This window comes from Gekko japonicus, unplaced genomic scaffold (assembly GCF_001447785.1).
Source record: "Gekko japonicus isolate JY-2015 unplaced genomic scaffold, Gekko_japonicus_V1.1 scaffold1782, whole genome shotgun sequence".
In the NCBI taxonomy this organism is placed as follows: domain Eukaryota; kingdom Metazoa; phylum Chordata; class Lepidosauria; order Squamata; family Gekkonidae; genus Gekko; species Gekko japonicus.
In genome coordinates, this window is record NW_015173189.1 from 88,622 (window position 1) to 100,987 (window position 12,366).

Genomic DNA, 12,366 nt, shown 5'->3' on the forward strand with positions numbered 1-12,366 from the left:
GTCATCTTTTGGGCTTCAGAATGGAGAAGAGAAGCCCTCCCAAGTGCCTTTTCAGAACATCAAGTCATAGCTGACTCATGGTGACCCTGTAGGGTTTTCAAGGCAAGAGATGTTTGGAGGTGGTTTGCCATTGCCTGTCTCCGCGTCAGCCCTGCTTAGCTTCTGGGATCTGATGAGATCAGGCTGTCCTGGGGTTATCCAGGTCAGGGCTAGGCTGAGAGTAATGTGATTGGCCCCAAGGCCACGCAGCAAGCTTCCATGGCACGAGTGGGGATTCAAACCTGGATTTCCCAGATCCTAGTCTGACACTTTAAGCACTACACCACACTGGCTTGCATGATGGAATAGTGTGTTGGAATTTGAATTTTTTTTACTGGCGTGATTATAAATATGGAGTTAACTACAGGAAAGTTTTCACTGTCTGAAAATGATTATTAATGAAAATAATGTTGACATATAGAGGAAGGGCCCTGACCTGACTAGCCCGAGGATGGCCTGATCTCATCAGATCTCAGATCTCAGAAGCTAAGGAGGGGCAACGTGGAGGCGAGCAATGGCAAACCACCTCTGAACGTCCCTTGCCTTAGTTGGGGGGGAATTTTTTTTATTAGGATATGATAATAAAAGTCCAATATAATTCATAACATTAACCATTATACCATCCTACCCTCCCCCCTCCATTCGGCTTCCCACAGTGCTCCAACCTCCTGCTCAATTCTTAGTTCTTTTTTCTCCACCTCATTTACTATCCGACCACAGGTAACTTATACTTTTCTTTTAGGTAATACATTCCATTCTATTTTTTACTAACTAACAACTTCAGTAATTTATCAAAGCTAAATATGAATGTCTCTTGCCTTGAAAACCCTATAGGGTTGTCATAAGCTGTGACTCGATGGCAAAAAAATAGGGGTTTGTGTGTGTTAAAAAAATTATCTGCCTTGGGCACCAAATAGGCTAGGTATGCCACTGGTGGCAGCTAATTTTCAGCGGCATTCACCACTCCCTCTCAAAATTCAAGAGGTGCCCACAGGCTCAAAAAGTTTGGGGATCCTATCCTAGACTTTAATGACTCTTCTGCAACTTCACAATAACTCTGTAAATGAATTGTTATACTCTTGAACCAACTGCATATATAAAGGTAACATTTTTCATCAATAAAAAGGGGAGAGTTCAGACACCCTTGCCTCCTATAGGTTCACAGAAATTATTCATTTTCAGCATCAGCATTTTTTTTTACTAGTAAGCCACCTTGAGCAATGAGGAAAAGTGGAATATTTTTTTTAAAAAATAAATAAATACTTAAGGGAAATGTGATGCTTCCATCTATGCAATAATTGTATCACTTCTTTCATTTTTCACAGGGCCGGAAAGGAAAAGGCTCCATTTTTGTCTGGGCTTCTGGCAATGGTGGCCGCCAAGGAGATAACTGTGACTGTGATGGCTACACTGACAGTATTTACACAATCTCCATCAGCAGTGCTTCTCAGCAAGGCCTTTCTCCCTGGTATGCAGAGAAGTGCTCTTCATCACTGGCCACAGCATACAGCAGTGGGGATTATACTGACCAGAAAATTGTAGGTTGTTTTTACCAGATTTAATAAGCATTTTTTAGGATCATGCATAAAGCAGTGTGTGGGGGGGGGATATTCACCTGATCAGTGTTTTATGTTCTAATATAACTTACAGCTCAGGAATGGAATCCTAGGTAGAGACTATCCTGCTAAAAGAACACTCCTGTTGTTCACAAAGAATAGCCTTATCATTTGCATGAAATCAGCATCCTGCCATTTCATCTGCTTGCTATTGTTCTCTGAAAAAGAATGTTGCTTATATGTAGGAGAAGGACTTCTCAAATCTAATATTGTGTAACCCCAAAGAACTATATCACACTTTAACATATGAGGGCTGCACCCCCTCTTTTATAAAAACCAGTTGGCGTTCAGCACTAAGGGACAATAACTTTGAAAATTAGCAAGTTCCCCATCCTGTTAATGTGTGTTCCATAGGAGGGAGATCCCTGATCAAGAGACAGAATGGTGGTGATTCTATGAATTAGCTTCAGAAATTGTATTGCACCGCTCACAGGCTAATTGTGAGACTAGGTCCCAAACTAGATGGGAAAGTTTTCAAACTCGGGTTCTCAGCAGCCGCCTAGCAGCTGTTGTTAATGGCTTTTTAAAAGAAAGGTGAAAAGTGCTGGGTTCTATGCATGGAAAAGCGGACCACGACATGCTGAACAAGTCACGTTTATTGTAGTACACACACAAAAGATGCAAACGGCCCGGCAAGGGCCAACTATATACACCCATCCCAGACACACCCACAGTCCTATTGGAGGGTTTGAATCTCCCACCAAAGATCCTATTGGAGGACTAAAGGTGGCCTAGGATCCTTGGCCTCTATTGTGTTAGGAACTAAGCTGGGGACTGAGGACACAGACCCCTGGTGGCGGTCTGCGGACACAACAAAAGGACAGCCTGTTTGGACTTAGAAAGCCACCATGGGGAAGAAAGGGCTCTTGCCTTCCTCCTCCATGTCATTTTCCTATGCCAAAACAATGCTGCAGGGAAAGTTAATTTCCCTGTTTTTGCTGGTCCCAAACCCACACGTCTAGTTTGGCACTAGGTTGCTAGCAGGAAGCTGTATACAAACATGTCACAAGACAACCAGAAAAGTAGCCTGTTTTTGCTGGTCCCAAACCCACACGTCTAGTTTGGTACTAGGTTGATAGCAGGAAGCTGTATACAAACATGTCACAAGACAACCAGAAAAGTAGCATAGATAGTGCACCTTGCCTCTTTTGTTGATGTAAAATGATGATCCATAAATGCTTATAGGAAATATTTCTTTACTCTCTGAAGTCTGATTCACATGAACCAACACTGACATGATGGACTTTAAATGCAATGGTCTGCCGCAGCTCACTGTAAATTTTCAGTGGTTTTCACTGTGCCACTGCAACACCTTTTTCATAGCAGTTTGTAATATGCCAATCCATGTAGCTTACAGTGAAAATATTCTCCATCTTTCTCATGTGACTCAGACCTCTGCTTCACATAGCCAATGTTTTGACTGAAATGGTTCTCCCCAAAAAGTCTTGCAAACCCTTCTTTGTTGGTTCTGTAACCTTCACATGGGAGCAGTTTCAGACAAACCTCTTCCTGTGTGAAAATGATTGGGGGGGGGGGCGACTGTACAAAGTCTCTACCGTCTCTGAAATGAATTGGTGCTCTTTACTAAAGAAAAATGGGGAAATGTGTTTGAAGACAAACTTTTGCATCCATAGAGATGAATTGTGCTGGGTCCTCAAGTTGCTAAGCTCCCTTCTTTTGGCTGTGATCTGTCTTCAGCTCAGGGTAGGCAATGCCAGACAAATTACTGACTTAATTACTCTGCGAGACACTCCAACAATAATAAATAATACCATTGCCTGTGTTTGCCTGTTGGCTGGATGGGGTAGGGAGAGAGACTGGTTTGAAAAGTAACCATATTGCTGCCCTATGCCACCTCCTAGGTTCAAAAACCTGGGGGTGGCCACATGGAAGTGGACACCACAACACTTCTGTGAGGTAAAACTTGGTTCTCAGTTCAACAACAGATGGCATTAAAAATTACTGGAGTATAATGGGTCAGAAAACCACCCTCCCTAGTGAACTTTTTAAAACAGAATTATGAAGTTTCCAGTACTTACAATCCCATAAACACTTCCATCCATACACAGTCCCGTTCACTGCTTCCCCAAATTGTAGTTATATGGACGGACACATTAAGTACTTTATCTAAGTGGGTTACTTAATTTTCTCATAAACCATCTGCTTCATTTTCCAAATTATAGTGCTGTGCTTCTGTTGAAGGGGGAGGAGAGCATTCATTTTCAGCCTCTGAGTAATTTTAAGCAGGCAATCATTTTTAAATGTTCTAGGCCCAACACAATGATATGTTTTATGATTCACTGGAGACTCTGAAACACTTATTTTTGTACTACTGGGATATCAGTATAAGGCAGTTTGTTTGATGTGGGAGTATTTTCCCTCAAAATAGGCCACTCTGATACAAAAATTATACTTAAAATAGAAATGACTTTAAGTATTTGTGATTTTTATCTGAGGGAGGGGGCAGTGTTCTGAGGTGCACTGGTGGCACCAAGATAGGCACAAGTGTGTTTTGTTTGTAGATACAGTAAGCTCTGGAAGATTTTGTTTCTTCAGATAAGTGCTGATCTTCACAATGACTGCACTCAGACTCACACTGGGACCTCCGCTTCTGCTCCCTTAGCTGCAGGGATTTTTGCTCTAGCCCTTGAAGCCAAGTAAGTCTTCTTAAACTTTCTTTGGAACCCTCTCCCCTGCCCTTGTCATTATCACTACATAATTAATGGGATGGATAAGTTCAAGGGTGCTTGTGAAAGCAGATCTTTTTTATCTTCCTCCCCAAAGGCTGATGCAGGTGGGCAGAGGAGCCTGATAGATTAAACATCATGGGGTGCTGAGTGGACTGCAAGAAGGGAAATTTGGTGAAACTGCCCACACCTACCACTTCCAGCAGCACAGCTTTGGCTTTAAGGGGTCACTAGGGGCTGCTGAGGGAAGGCAAAAGCAGGGAAGAGATGTGTCTATGGACTCTTTGCATGTACAGTTTATAGGACTGATAGCATCATCCTCTCCAGAAGTTCCTTTATTTAGTTCATATTTTAAGATATCGATCTCTCCAAAATTTTGTCCAAGCCTGTTTACTAATAAAATATTGGCCTACATTATGGAGCTGAGGTAAGGACCCAGGTAAGAAGCACTTCAGACATCGAAAGCACTGTATGAATGCTCAGTGTTATTACATTGTAAGCTGGTACAAAGTTGTCCAGTGAGGATAAAATGAAGAAGGCAGAAGTATATTAAGGCTCTCTGAGATCCTTGGAAGATATACTAGATAGGTGAATTGGGACACTCTGTTGCAGCACAAAGTTCTCTGAGCTCCACAATAAAAATTACATCAGAAATACCTTCTTCTCCTTTACCAAGAAGGTATATAAGTTGTTTCTATGACAGAGTACTGAATATTATTTATTATTTATCTATTTACAAGATTTATAAGCTACCTGGCTGCCCAATCAATGGCCACCATGGTTGCAAACAGTTGAAACAAGGCATCATTTTAAAGCCTCTTAAAATAATTAAAACCAAAACTAAAATACATATTTAAAAACACATAAAATTGGTTAAAACATAGAGCACGAAGGACTCATTGAGCAAATGCCAGGCAAAACAAAGAAGTCTTCACCTGTCGTAGAAAGTTTGCAGAAACTTCCTACTGGAAAGACTTTTTCAAGGTACGCAGAGGACTGATGAAGTAAGAGGGAGGTAGGGAAGATAATTCGTTCTTCGTGTCACCATAAGTCAGAAGTGAATTGATGGCACTTACACACACATGGAAGATCTACCACCAGAAACTCCAAACTTGTCCCACCAGCTAGTGGATTCAGTATGTAATATGTAAGTGTAGAAGTAATTTTTAGTAGTTTATGGTTCAAGACCACTGAGTGACATATATATTAAAAAAAACTAACCAGAGTTTTGTTTGCAACAGTCCTAATTTAACCTGGAGGGATATGCAACATTTGGTAGTATGGACATCTGAATTTGATCCATTGGCCAACAATCCAGGATGGAAAAAAAATGGAGCTGGGCTGATGGTGAACAGCAGATTTGGATTTGGGTTACTGAATGCAAAAGCACTAGTAGATCTGGCAGATCCTAGAACCTGGAAAGGAGTGGGGGAAAAGAAAGAGTGCATTGTTAAGGACAACAGCTTTGAGCCAAGGTAAGTGTTCATTTGATAGCTGACAGTAAATGTCCATCAGTATTATCCCCCCCCCCCATGCTGGTGAATATGAAACAGCGTTAATGGGAAGGCCACTTCAAAATTCTCCTTGTGGTGATTGTTTCCATGTGGTGGATTTTTCAAGTACAACCAGCCAAGAAAACTGAAATTAATCATTTAAAACCACATATATTTATCTTTTTAAAATATTTGAATGTTAATATTTCTGCTTTGCATTTCTTGTTGCTGAAATAGCTTTTGTTTTTGTGGTTCTGTTTTCTCCCTCATTTGCCACAGCTGTCTTTTCCCATAAATCTTTTTGGGTAAAAAGAAGTACAGATTTTTTTTCTTTTGTGCTTTGGTTAGACAGATGAAGAGTATGAATTACTCTGTCCACTCAAAATGCTAAATTACTATTTATTTTAGGGGCTCTGAAAGCTGAATACAAAAGAATCATTCATTTCAAATTATTATTAATCTGCAGATTTGGTTCTGAAAATGTCAACCAGTATGCTTTTAGTTTCTTTGGATTTCATTTTATTGTGTCTCAGGGATGCAGAAAGCAGCAAATCAATGATCCATTTACTTCATGCTGCTCAGTGTAAGACTGTTGGAAAGTCAAATTAACATCCTGCACTTTGCAACACAGCCATGTATTTCAATAGGACTTAAGCACTGCACCCAGTGTATTTACAGCAGAAAAGAACAAAAGGTCAACAGCCACAAATACATCACAGAACTGTTTTTTTTCTTGTTCACCAGACTATTTGGCCTCAGCCATCCTGACCTGGATAGCCCAGGCTAGCCTGATCTTGTCAGATCTCAGAAGCTAAGCAGGGTCAGCCCTGGCTAGTATTTGGATGGGTGACCTCTGAAGAATACCATGGTCAAGACAGAGAAGCAGCCAATGGCATGCAACCTCTGAACATCTCTTTGCCCTGAAAACCCTGTGGGATCACTATAAGTCAGCTGTGACTTGATGGCAAAAAGAAAAAAATCAAGGCATCTTTCTCTCTGGTTGTACATGGCCACTGCCTAAAAGAGATGCTGTCCTATCATAGAATCACAGAGTTGGAAGGGATTATACAGGCCATCTAGTCCAACCCCCTGCTCAATGCAGGATCAGCCCAGAGCATCCCTGACAAGTGTCTGTCCAGCTGCTGCTTAAAGACTGCCAGTGAGGGGGAGCTCATCACCTCCCTAGGCAGCTGATTCCACTGTTGCAAAATTCTTACTGTAAAAAAGTTTTTTCCTAATATCCAGCTGGTACCTTCTCGCCCTTAATTCAAACCCATTATTGCGAGTCCGATCCTCTGCTGCCAACTGTGTTCCACAGTAGAATATTTCTTCCTCCTGGGTACCGTGTTGCAACAAAATACATTTTACAAGCCTTCTGTGATAAGGATGCTGCTTGAAGAACACTATATACTATTTGGGAGTTTTCTGAGGGAACAGTGAATTTTCACTAATATGGTTATTTAGCAAAATTGCCTAAGAAATACTAAACCTTGGTTTCTCCCATATACTGGGAAGACAAGTATAATCCTGCTTCTCTTGTTCATTCACCCACAATCCAGTGCCATCAGGTTTTGAGTGAACAGTAACAGAGGCAATGTGTCCAGATCTTTCAATCAGATAATTAATGTTCCAAGAGTCAAATAAAAGCATCAAAACTTCATGAAATGTGAAAAAAATAACAGGGCAATTTTCCCATAATGTTTACAGGTTGTTAAGAGCTGGTGGTGAAGTGACCATTGAAATTCCCACAACAGCATGTGAAGGTCAAGAAAATGCCATTAAATCACTGGAACATGTACAATTGGAAGCAACAATTGAATATTCCCGTAGAGGTGATCTTCATGTGACCCTAACCTCTCCATCAGGTGCAGGAGACTCACTATATATTTCTGCTATATCTAGAATTTATATCTATAATGGTACTGGAGGCACTGTCAGTTTTTATTCTGTTTCAGTATTTTGGTAGCTATGAGGATTTTATTTATTTATTTATTAAATTTCTACCCTGCCCTCCCGTTGAGCACTTCTGGGAGGTGGAGTACATGCGCACTTAAGGTAGTGGAAAGAAAACCCTGAAATGTAAGTGGCATGATATGTTAGGGCAATGTGAAGTAATCCTGCAGCATGGGGACATGCATATCATTGTATATTACTGTCTAATAAATTTAACAAACCAAAGTAGCTTTATTGTTTTAAGTGCTTACAAATTCTAGTCTGATTGTTGTGTTAGTCTGTTGCAGCAGGGAGTCTGGTATTCTTTAAGATGCTGCAATATTCCTTTTTGATTTTCATCTTGTGTATGAAAATCCTTCTTAAACCAATACTATATATTGAATAGATCTGCTAATGTTGAAATGCAGATCTTTCCTATGGAGGGCATGCAGAGCTTGAACTGTATGCACCCAGCCACTGTTGTCTTGGCAACACAATGCTTCTATAACAGAGCTCTCCTGCCTCATAGCTCCTCATTTTTCCTGTGCATTTTTCCTGTTAGCATGGTCCATGGTAAAGAGAAAAAAACCAGACTCCAGAGCTGCTTCTCCCAGTGTCCATCAAAATTAGCAATGAATCATTCAGTGTTTTGATTATCTTTTGGCTGGATTGGTGGCCAAGAAAATAACATTTTTACAGCCCATGGTTTGGGTCAGTTTGGGAAATGTATTTACTCCAGAGCAGTTATATTTGCTTGACTAAGGTAAAGGTAAAGGTTCCCTTGCTCGAAAGCCAGTCGAATCCGACTCTAGGGTTGCGGTGCTCATCTCCGTTTCAAAGCCAAAGAGCCAGCGCTGTCCAAAGACGTTTCCGTGGTCATGTGGCTGGCATGACTAAACACCAAGGCGCACAGAACGCTGTTACCTTCCCACCGAAGTGGTACCTATTTATCTACTTGCAATTTCTTGCTTTTGAACTGCTAGGTTGGCAGGAGCTGGAACTAGAGATGGGAGCTCACTCCATCATGCGGCACCTGGGTCTCGAACTGCTGAACTACCAACCTTCCACAGCCTGCAGTTCAGCGTCTTAACCACTTGAGCCACTGTAGCTCCTATTTACTTGACTAAAAGTACTCTAATGTAGAGGTGTGCATTCAGCATAAACCAAGCTGAAAAAAATACCTAAAAAAAGACTTTACTGGTATTTCTCAGGTATTTGTTATGCCAAATATAGATCAGAGAATCTGATCAGCTACCAGCATAGCTGAGTCCAAATAAAACCACTACATTTCTTGCCTTTATTCAGGTAAATTCAGCTATACCAAATGGCTGCTGGGCTCCTCTTGCAGCTCAGTTTAAACCACATCGCAGGAGAAGTCCTCCCAGCCAGGTCTGTGTGCAGCAGGGAGAGAATGCATGGCTTAAACTGTACTGCAAGAGAAACCAAGCCAGCCTTGATTGGTATTTTCTTTAATCTCAGGTCTATTGGACCTGAAAAAAATCTGGATTTCTGAAACATTCCGGATCCCAGTCCCATACTAGTATTGGGAACTGGTATTTTTTCAGAAATACTGAATTTTTTTCAGGTCCAATAAACCTGAACCGAAAAATACCGGGTTTTTCTGCACACCCCTAAACTAGAGTAAATGTGATACAGATTGCAGTCTTCAGGGGTTTTTTCGTAGAAAAAGAGCTAGGGGAACTCATTAGCATAACTCATTAGCATATGCCACACCTCCTGACATCACCGGAAGTGTGTCATAAGGCCACACCCCCTGACATCACCAGAAGTGTGTCATAAGGCCACACCCTGCAAGGCCGGCGGGAGTGCAAGGAAGCCCTGCGAAGGCCCTCCCTGGCCCCAGGCAGGCAGGGGTGGGGAGAGGCAGGGAGGAAGCAACTTACCCTCCCTCTTCTCCTGCCTCCTCCTGGCTGAATGAGGGCCGGAAGCGGGGTGGCCGGAAGCAGGGGGCGGGGCTTCGTCATGTGCCCCGGCCCCCCGTACCTCACCCAGGGGAACTGCGATCCCCCCCCCAAATGACCTCTGGCAGTCTTTGTATTTAAGTTATAAAGCCAGGGGAAGGAAAAATATAGACAAAGGCTCTGTCCTGGAGACCATGTGTTTCTGCTTCCAGTACTGTAGTTTAATTATTATTATCCTCTCATTTGTGAAGTCTAAACAATTACTTTAAAAGCCCTCATTTTCAAGACATTTGCTGCATTTACTGCCACAGGAGGTGGTGGCGGCTACAAGCATGGATAGCTTCAAGAGGGAACTGGATAAACATATGGAGCAGAGGTCCATCAATGGCTGTTAGCCACAAGGTATAGATAGGAACTCACAGGCTGGAGCAGGTGATGCACTGTATTCTTGGTGCTTGGGGGGGCAACAGTGGGAGGGCTTCTAGTGTCCTGGCCTCACTGATGGACCTCCTGATGGCACCTGGAATTTTTGACCACTGTTTGACAGAGTGTTGGACTAGATGGGCCATTGGCCTGATCCAACATTGGCTTCTCTTATGTTCTTATGTTCAATCATCTACCCTGCCTCTTTTTTATTCTTCCTGTAGTGGTTATCACCTCATGAGGAACAGACTCAATTGCCAAATGCAACTTTATACAATTATATTTTTACATCAGAAGGAGGTCGAGAGTAGCCTGCTGTTATATACAAAACTGTATTTGGATCAATAAAGGTCAATAGGTGCTTACCATGTGCCCACTGGAGTTTTCCCAGTTCTGTCTACTGACCCCACAGATCATTGTACCACAGGACAGGCCACATCTGACCCACAAAACTTTGCAACAAGTTTGTTGGCAAGTTCAGGTTGGCTGAAGGATTTTCCTGGAAGTCATAACATTTACTCAATTGTAAGGCATGGACTGGTAATATTTAATGTGCTGAATCACTTTGGCAGTGTTTTAAGATCTGCAAGTGCTCCTTATCTCCTTGGGTGGCATATCCTAATATTATTATGGCTCTGAAAGGACAACAAGCTATTTCCTTATTGCTTTGTCCTTATACTGACCCCAAACGATGCAACATGATATTCTCAAGGCCGTGGTGAATAGCTCAGTTCATGGTGAACAAGACATCAGATTCATTCATTACATGCAGACGTTCAAATCTGCACAATTACATATAACTACATTTTAAAAGTTTGCAGTAATGTGCAAAAACTGCAGATCATATGCATTCATAGATAACATTAGACTATTGTCTGCCTCAACCATACCTACTTTCTTTATATGACTTTGTAATTGCATATTTCTTCTTTCTCTCTAATACAGGGACCAGTACTGTTTTACTGGCTGAGCGGCAAAGAGATAAATCACCCAATGGCTTTAAAGATTGGGATTTCATGTCAGTTCATACTTGGGGGGAGAATCCAACAGGCACATGGACTTTAAAAATTATTGATATGGTAAGTAAGGAAAGCTAATGAAGCAGACACATTTATGGATATAACTGTAGAAGGGATAAAGGGATATATTCCTCCAAAGTTAGAAACGAGATATGATGAGTTTCACATATGTTCTTGGAGCCCAATCTCCACCCATTCAGTAAGGGACATATCAGGGACTTCTAGGTTCCTATCTAAGCAGGTTCCATGCACCAGTCCAAGCTCTGAGCAGTGGTCTCAAGAGTCTGGACAGCCAAATATCTAAAAGGTAAAGCCAAAGGGGAAAGCAGCGGAGATGCTCATATATGTCAGGATGGATACCACATGGCTATGCAATTCTAGGTGTTTTGAAGGCAGCAGAGCAGTTACAAGATCTCCTGAAACTCATCCCAAACAAAACACAATGGAGCTGTATAGATTCTGCCCCCATGCCCATCCAGGAATGTGGGAGGAACCTACACTTTTACAATAGCTTAAACAAAAACCCGGAGAGGTAGACTGCCCTCTCTGGATTCCAGAACAATAACCACCAGAATCCCTTTTTAACTAGTCCCGGCTTTTCCCCAAGGGAGGGATTCCAAACCTTTAGGTTAGCCTTTGGGACAGAACACACTAGCACCTCCTCAGAGATGCACACTTAATACTCAATGGTAGTGTGTGACCCAGTAGGCAGAGGAAAGAGACTTGGAATTCAAGTTACAACATCAGACAAGTTAGAAACCAGGATAAGTTTATTCAGTAGAGAACTTAGCATAGACTAGAAGGATTTCAAAATAACAAACCTAAGGCAGTGTGCCTTAACTAAACAGTAATTCATATTTACCCCGTCAGGAAACATCCAAGAGTTCAAGATTGTCCATTGTAATACTCCAGGTAGCATCAAGGGATTTTGAGGAACAAGAATTCCATCTTTGCAAGCACAGGCTCAGCTCACAAAGCAGTCCTTTGTTCTCCCACAGACCACATGGCAGGACAACAGTTCAGATGCACAGAACACAGAGCAGCAGAGAGCACAGCAGCAGGAGAAAAAAGAGTTCCTCTCATTGGGAATGACCAGATATAGTGCAATCCCTGTCCCAAATTAGCCCTGGCCAGGGGCCAATAGGGAGTGAAATGGTGTGTGTCCAACTGTTGGTGGTCATGGCAATGGGTGGGGATAGGCTAGGTCTGCAGACCATCCCCTGCAGTCAGGTGAC

The 12,366-nt window shown here is 42.1% G+C and overlaps 1 protein-coding gene across 1 annotated transcript in view; it reads left to right on the top strand.

The window, feature by feature from the left end:
• The window catches only part of PCSK1 (proprotein convertase subtilisin/kexin type 1), a 52,688-nt gene that overhangs the window by 35,001 nt on the left and 5,321 nt on the right, over window positions 1-12,366 (top strand). Inside the window, exons 8-12 of the mRNA XM_015422608.1 lie at window positions 1,365-1,577; window positions 4,212-4,312; window positions 5,584-5,817; window positions 7,543-7,700; window positions 11,058-11,191. Of these exons, the coding sequence (XP_015278094.1) occupies window positions 1,365-1,577; window positions 4,212-4,312; window positions 5,584-5,817; window positions 7,543-7,700; window positions 11,058-11,191 (840 nt within the window). The remainder of the gene's footprint in view (window positions 1-1,364; window positions 1,578-4,211; window positions 4,313-5,583; window positions 5,818-7,542; window positions 7,701-11,057; window positions 11,192-12,366) is intronic.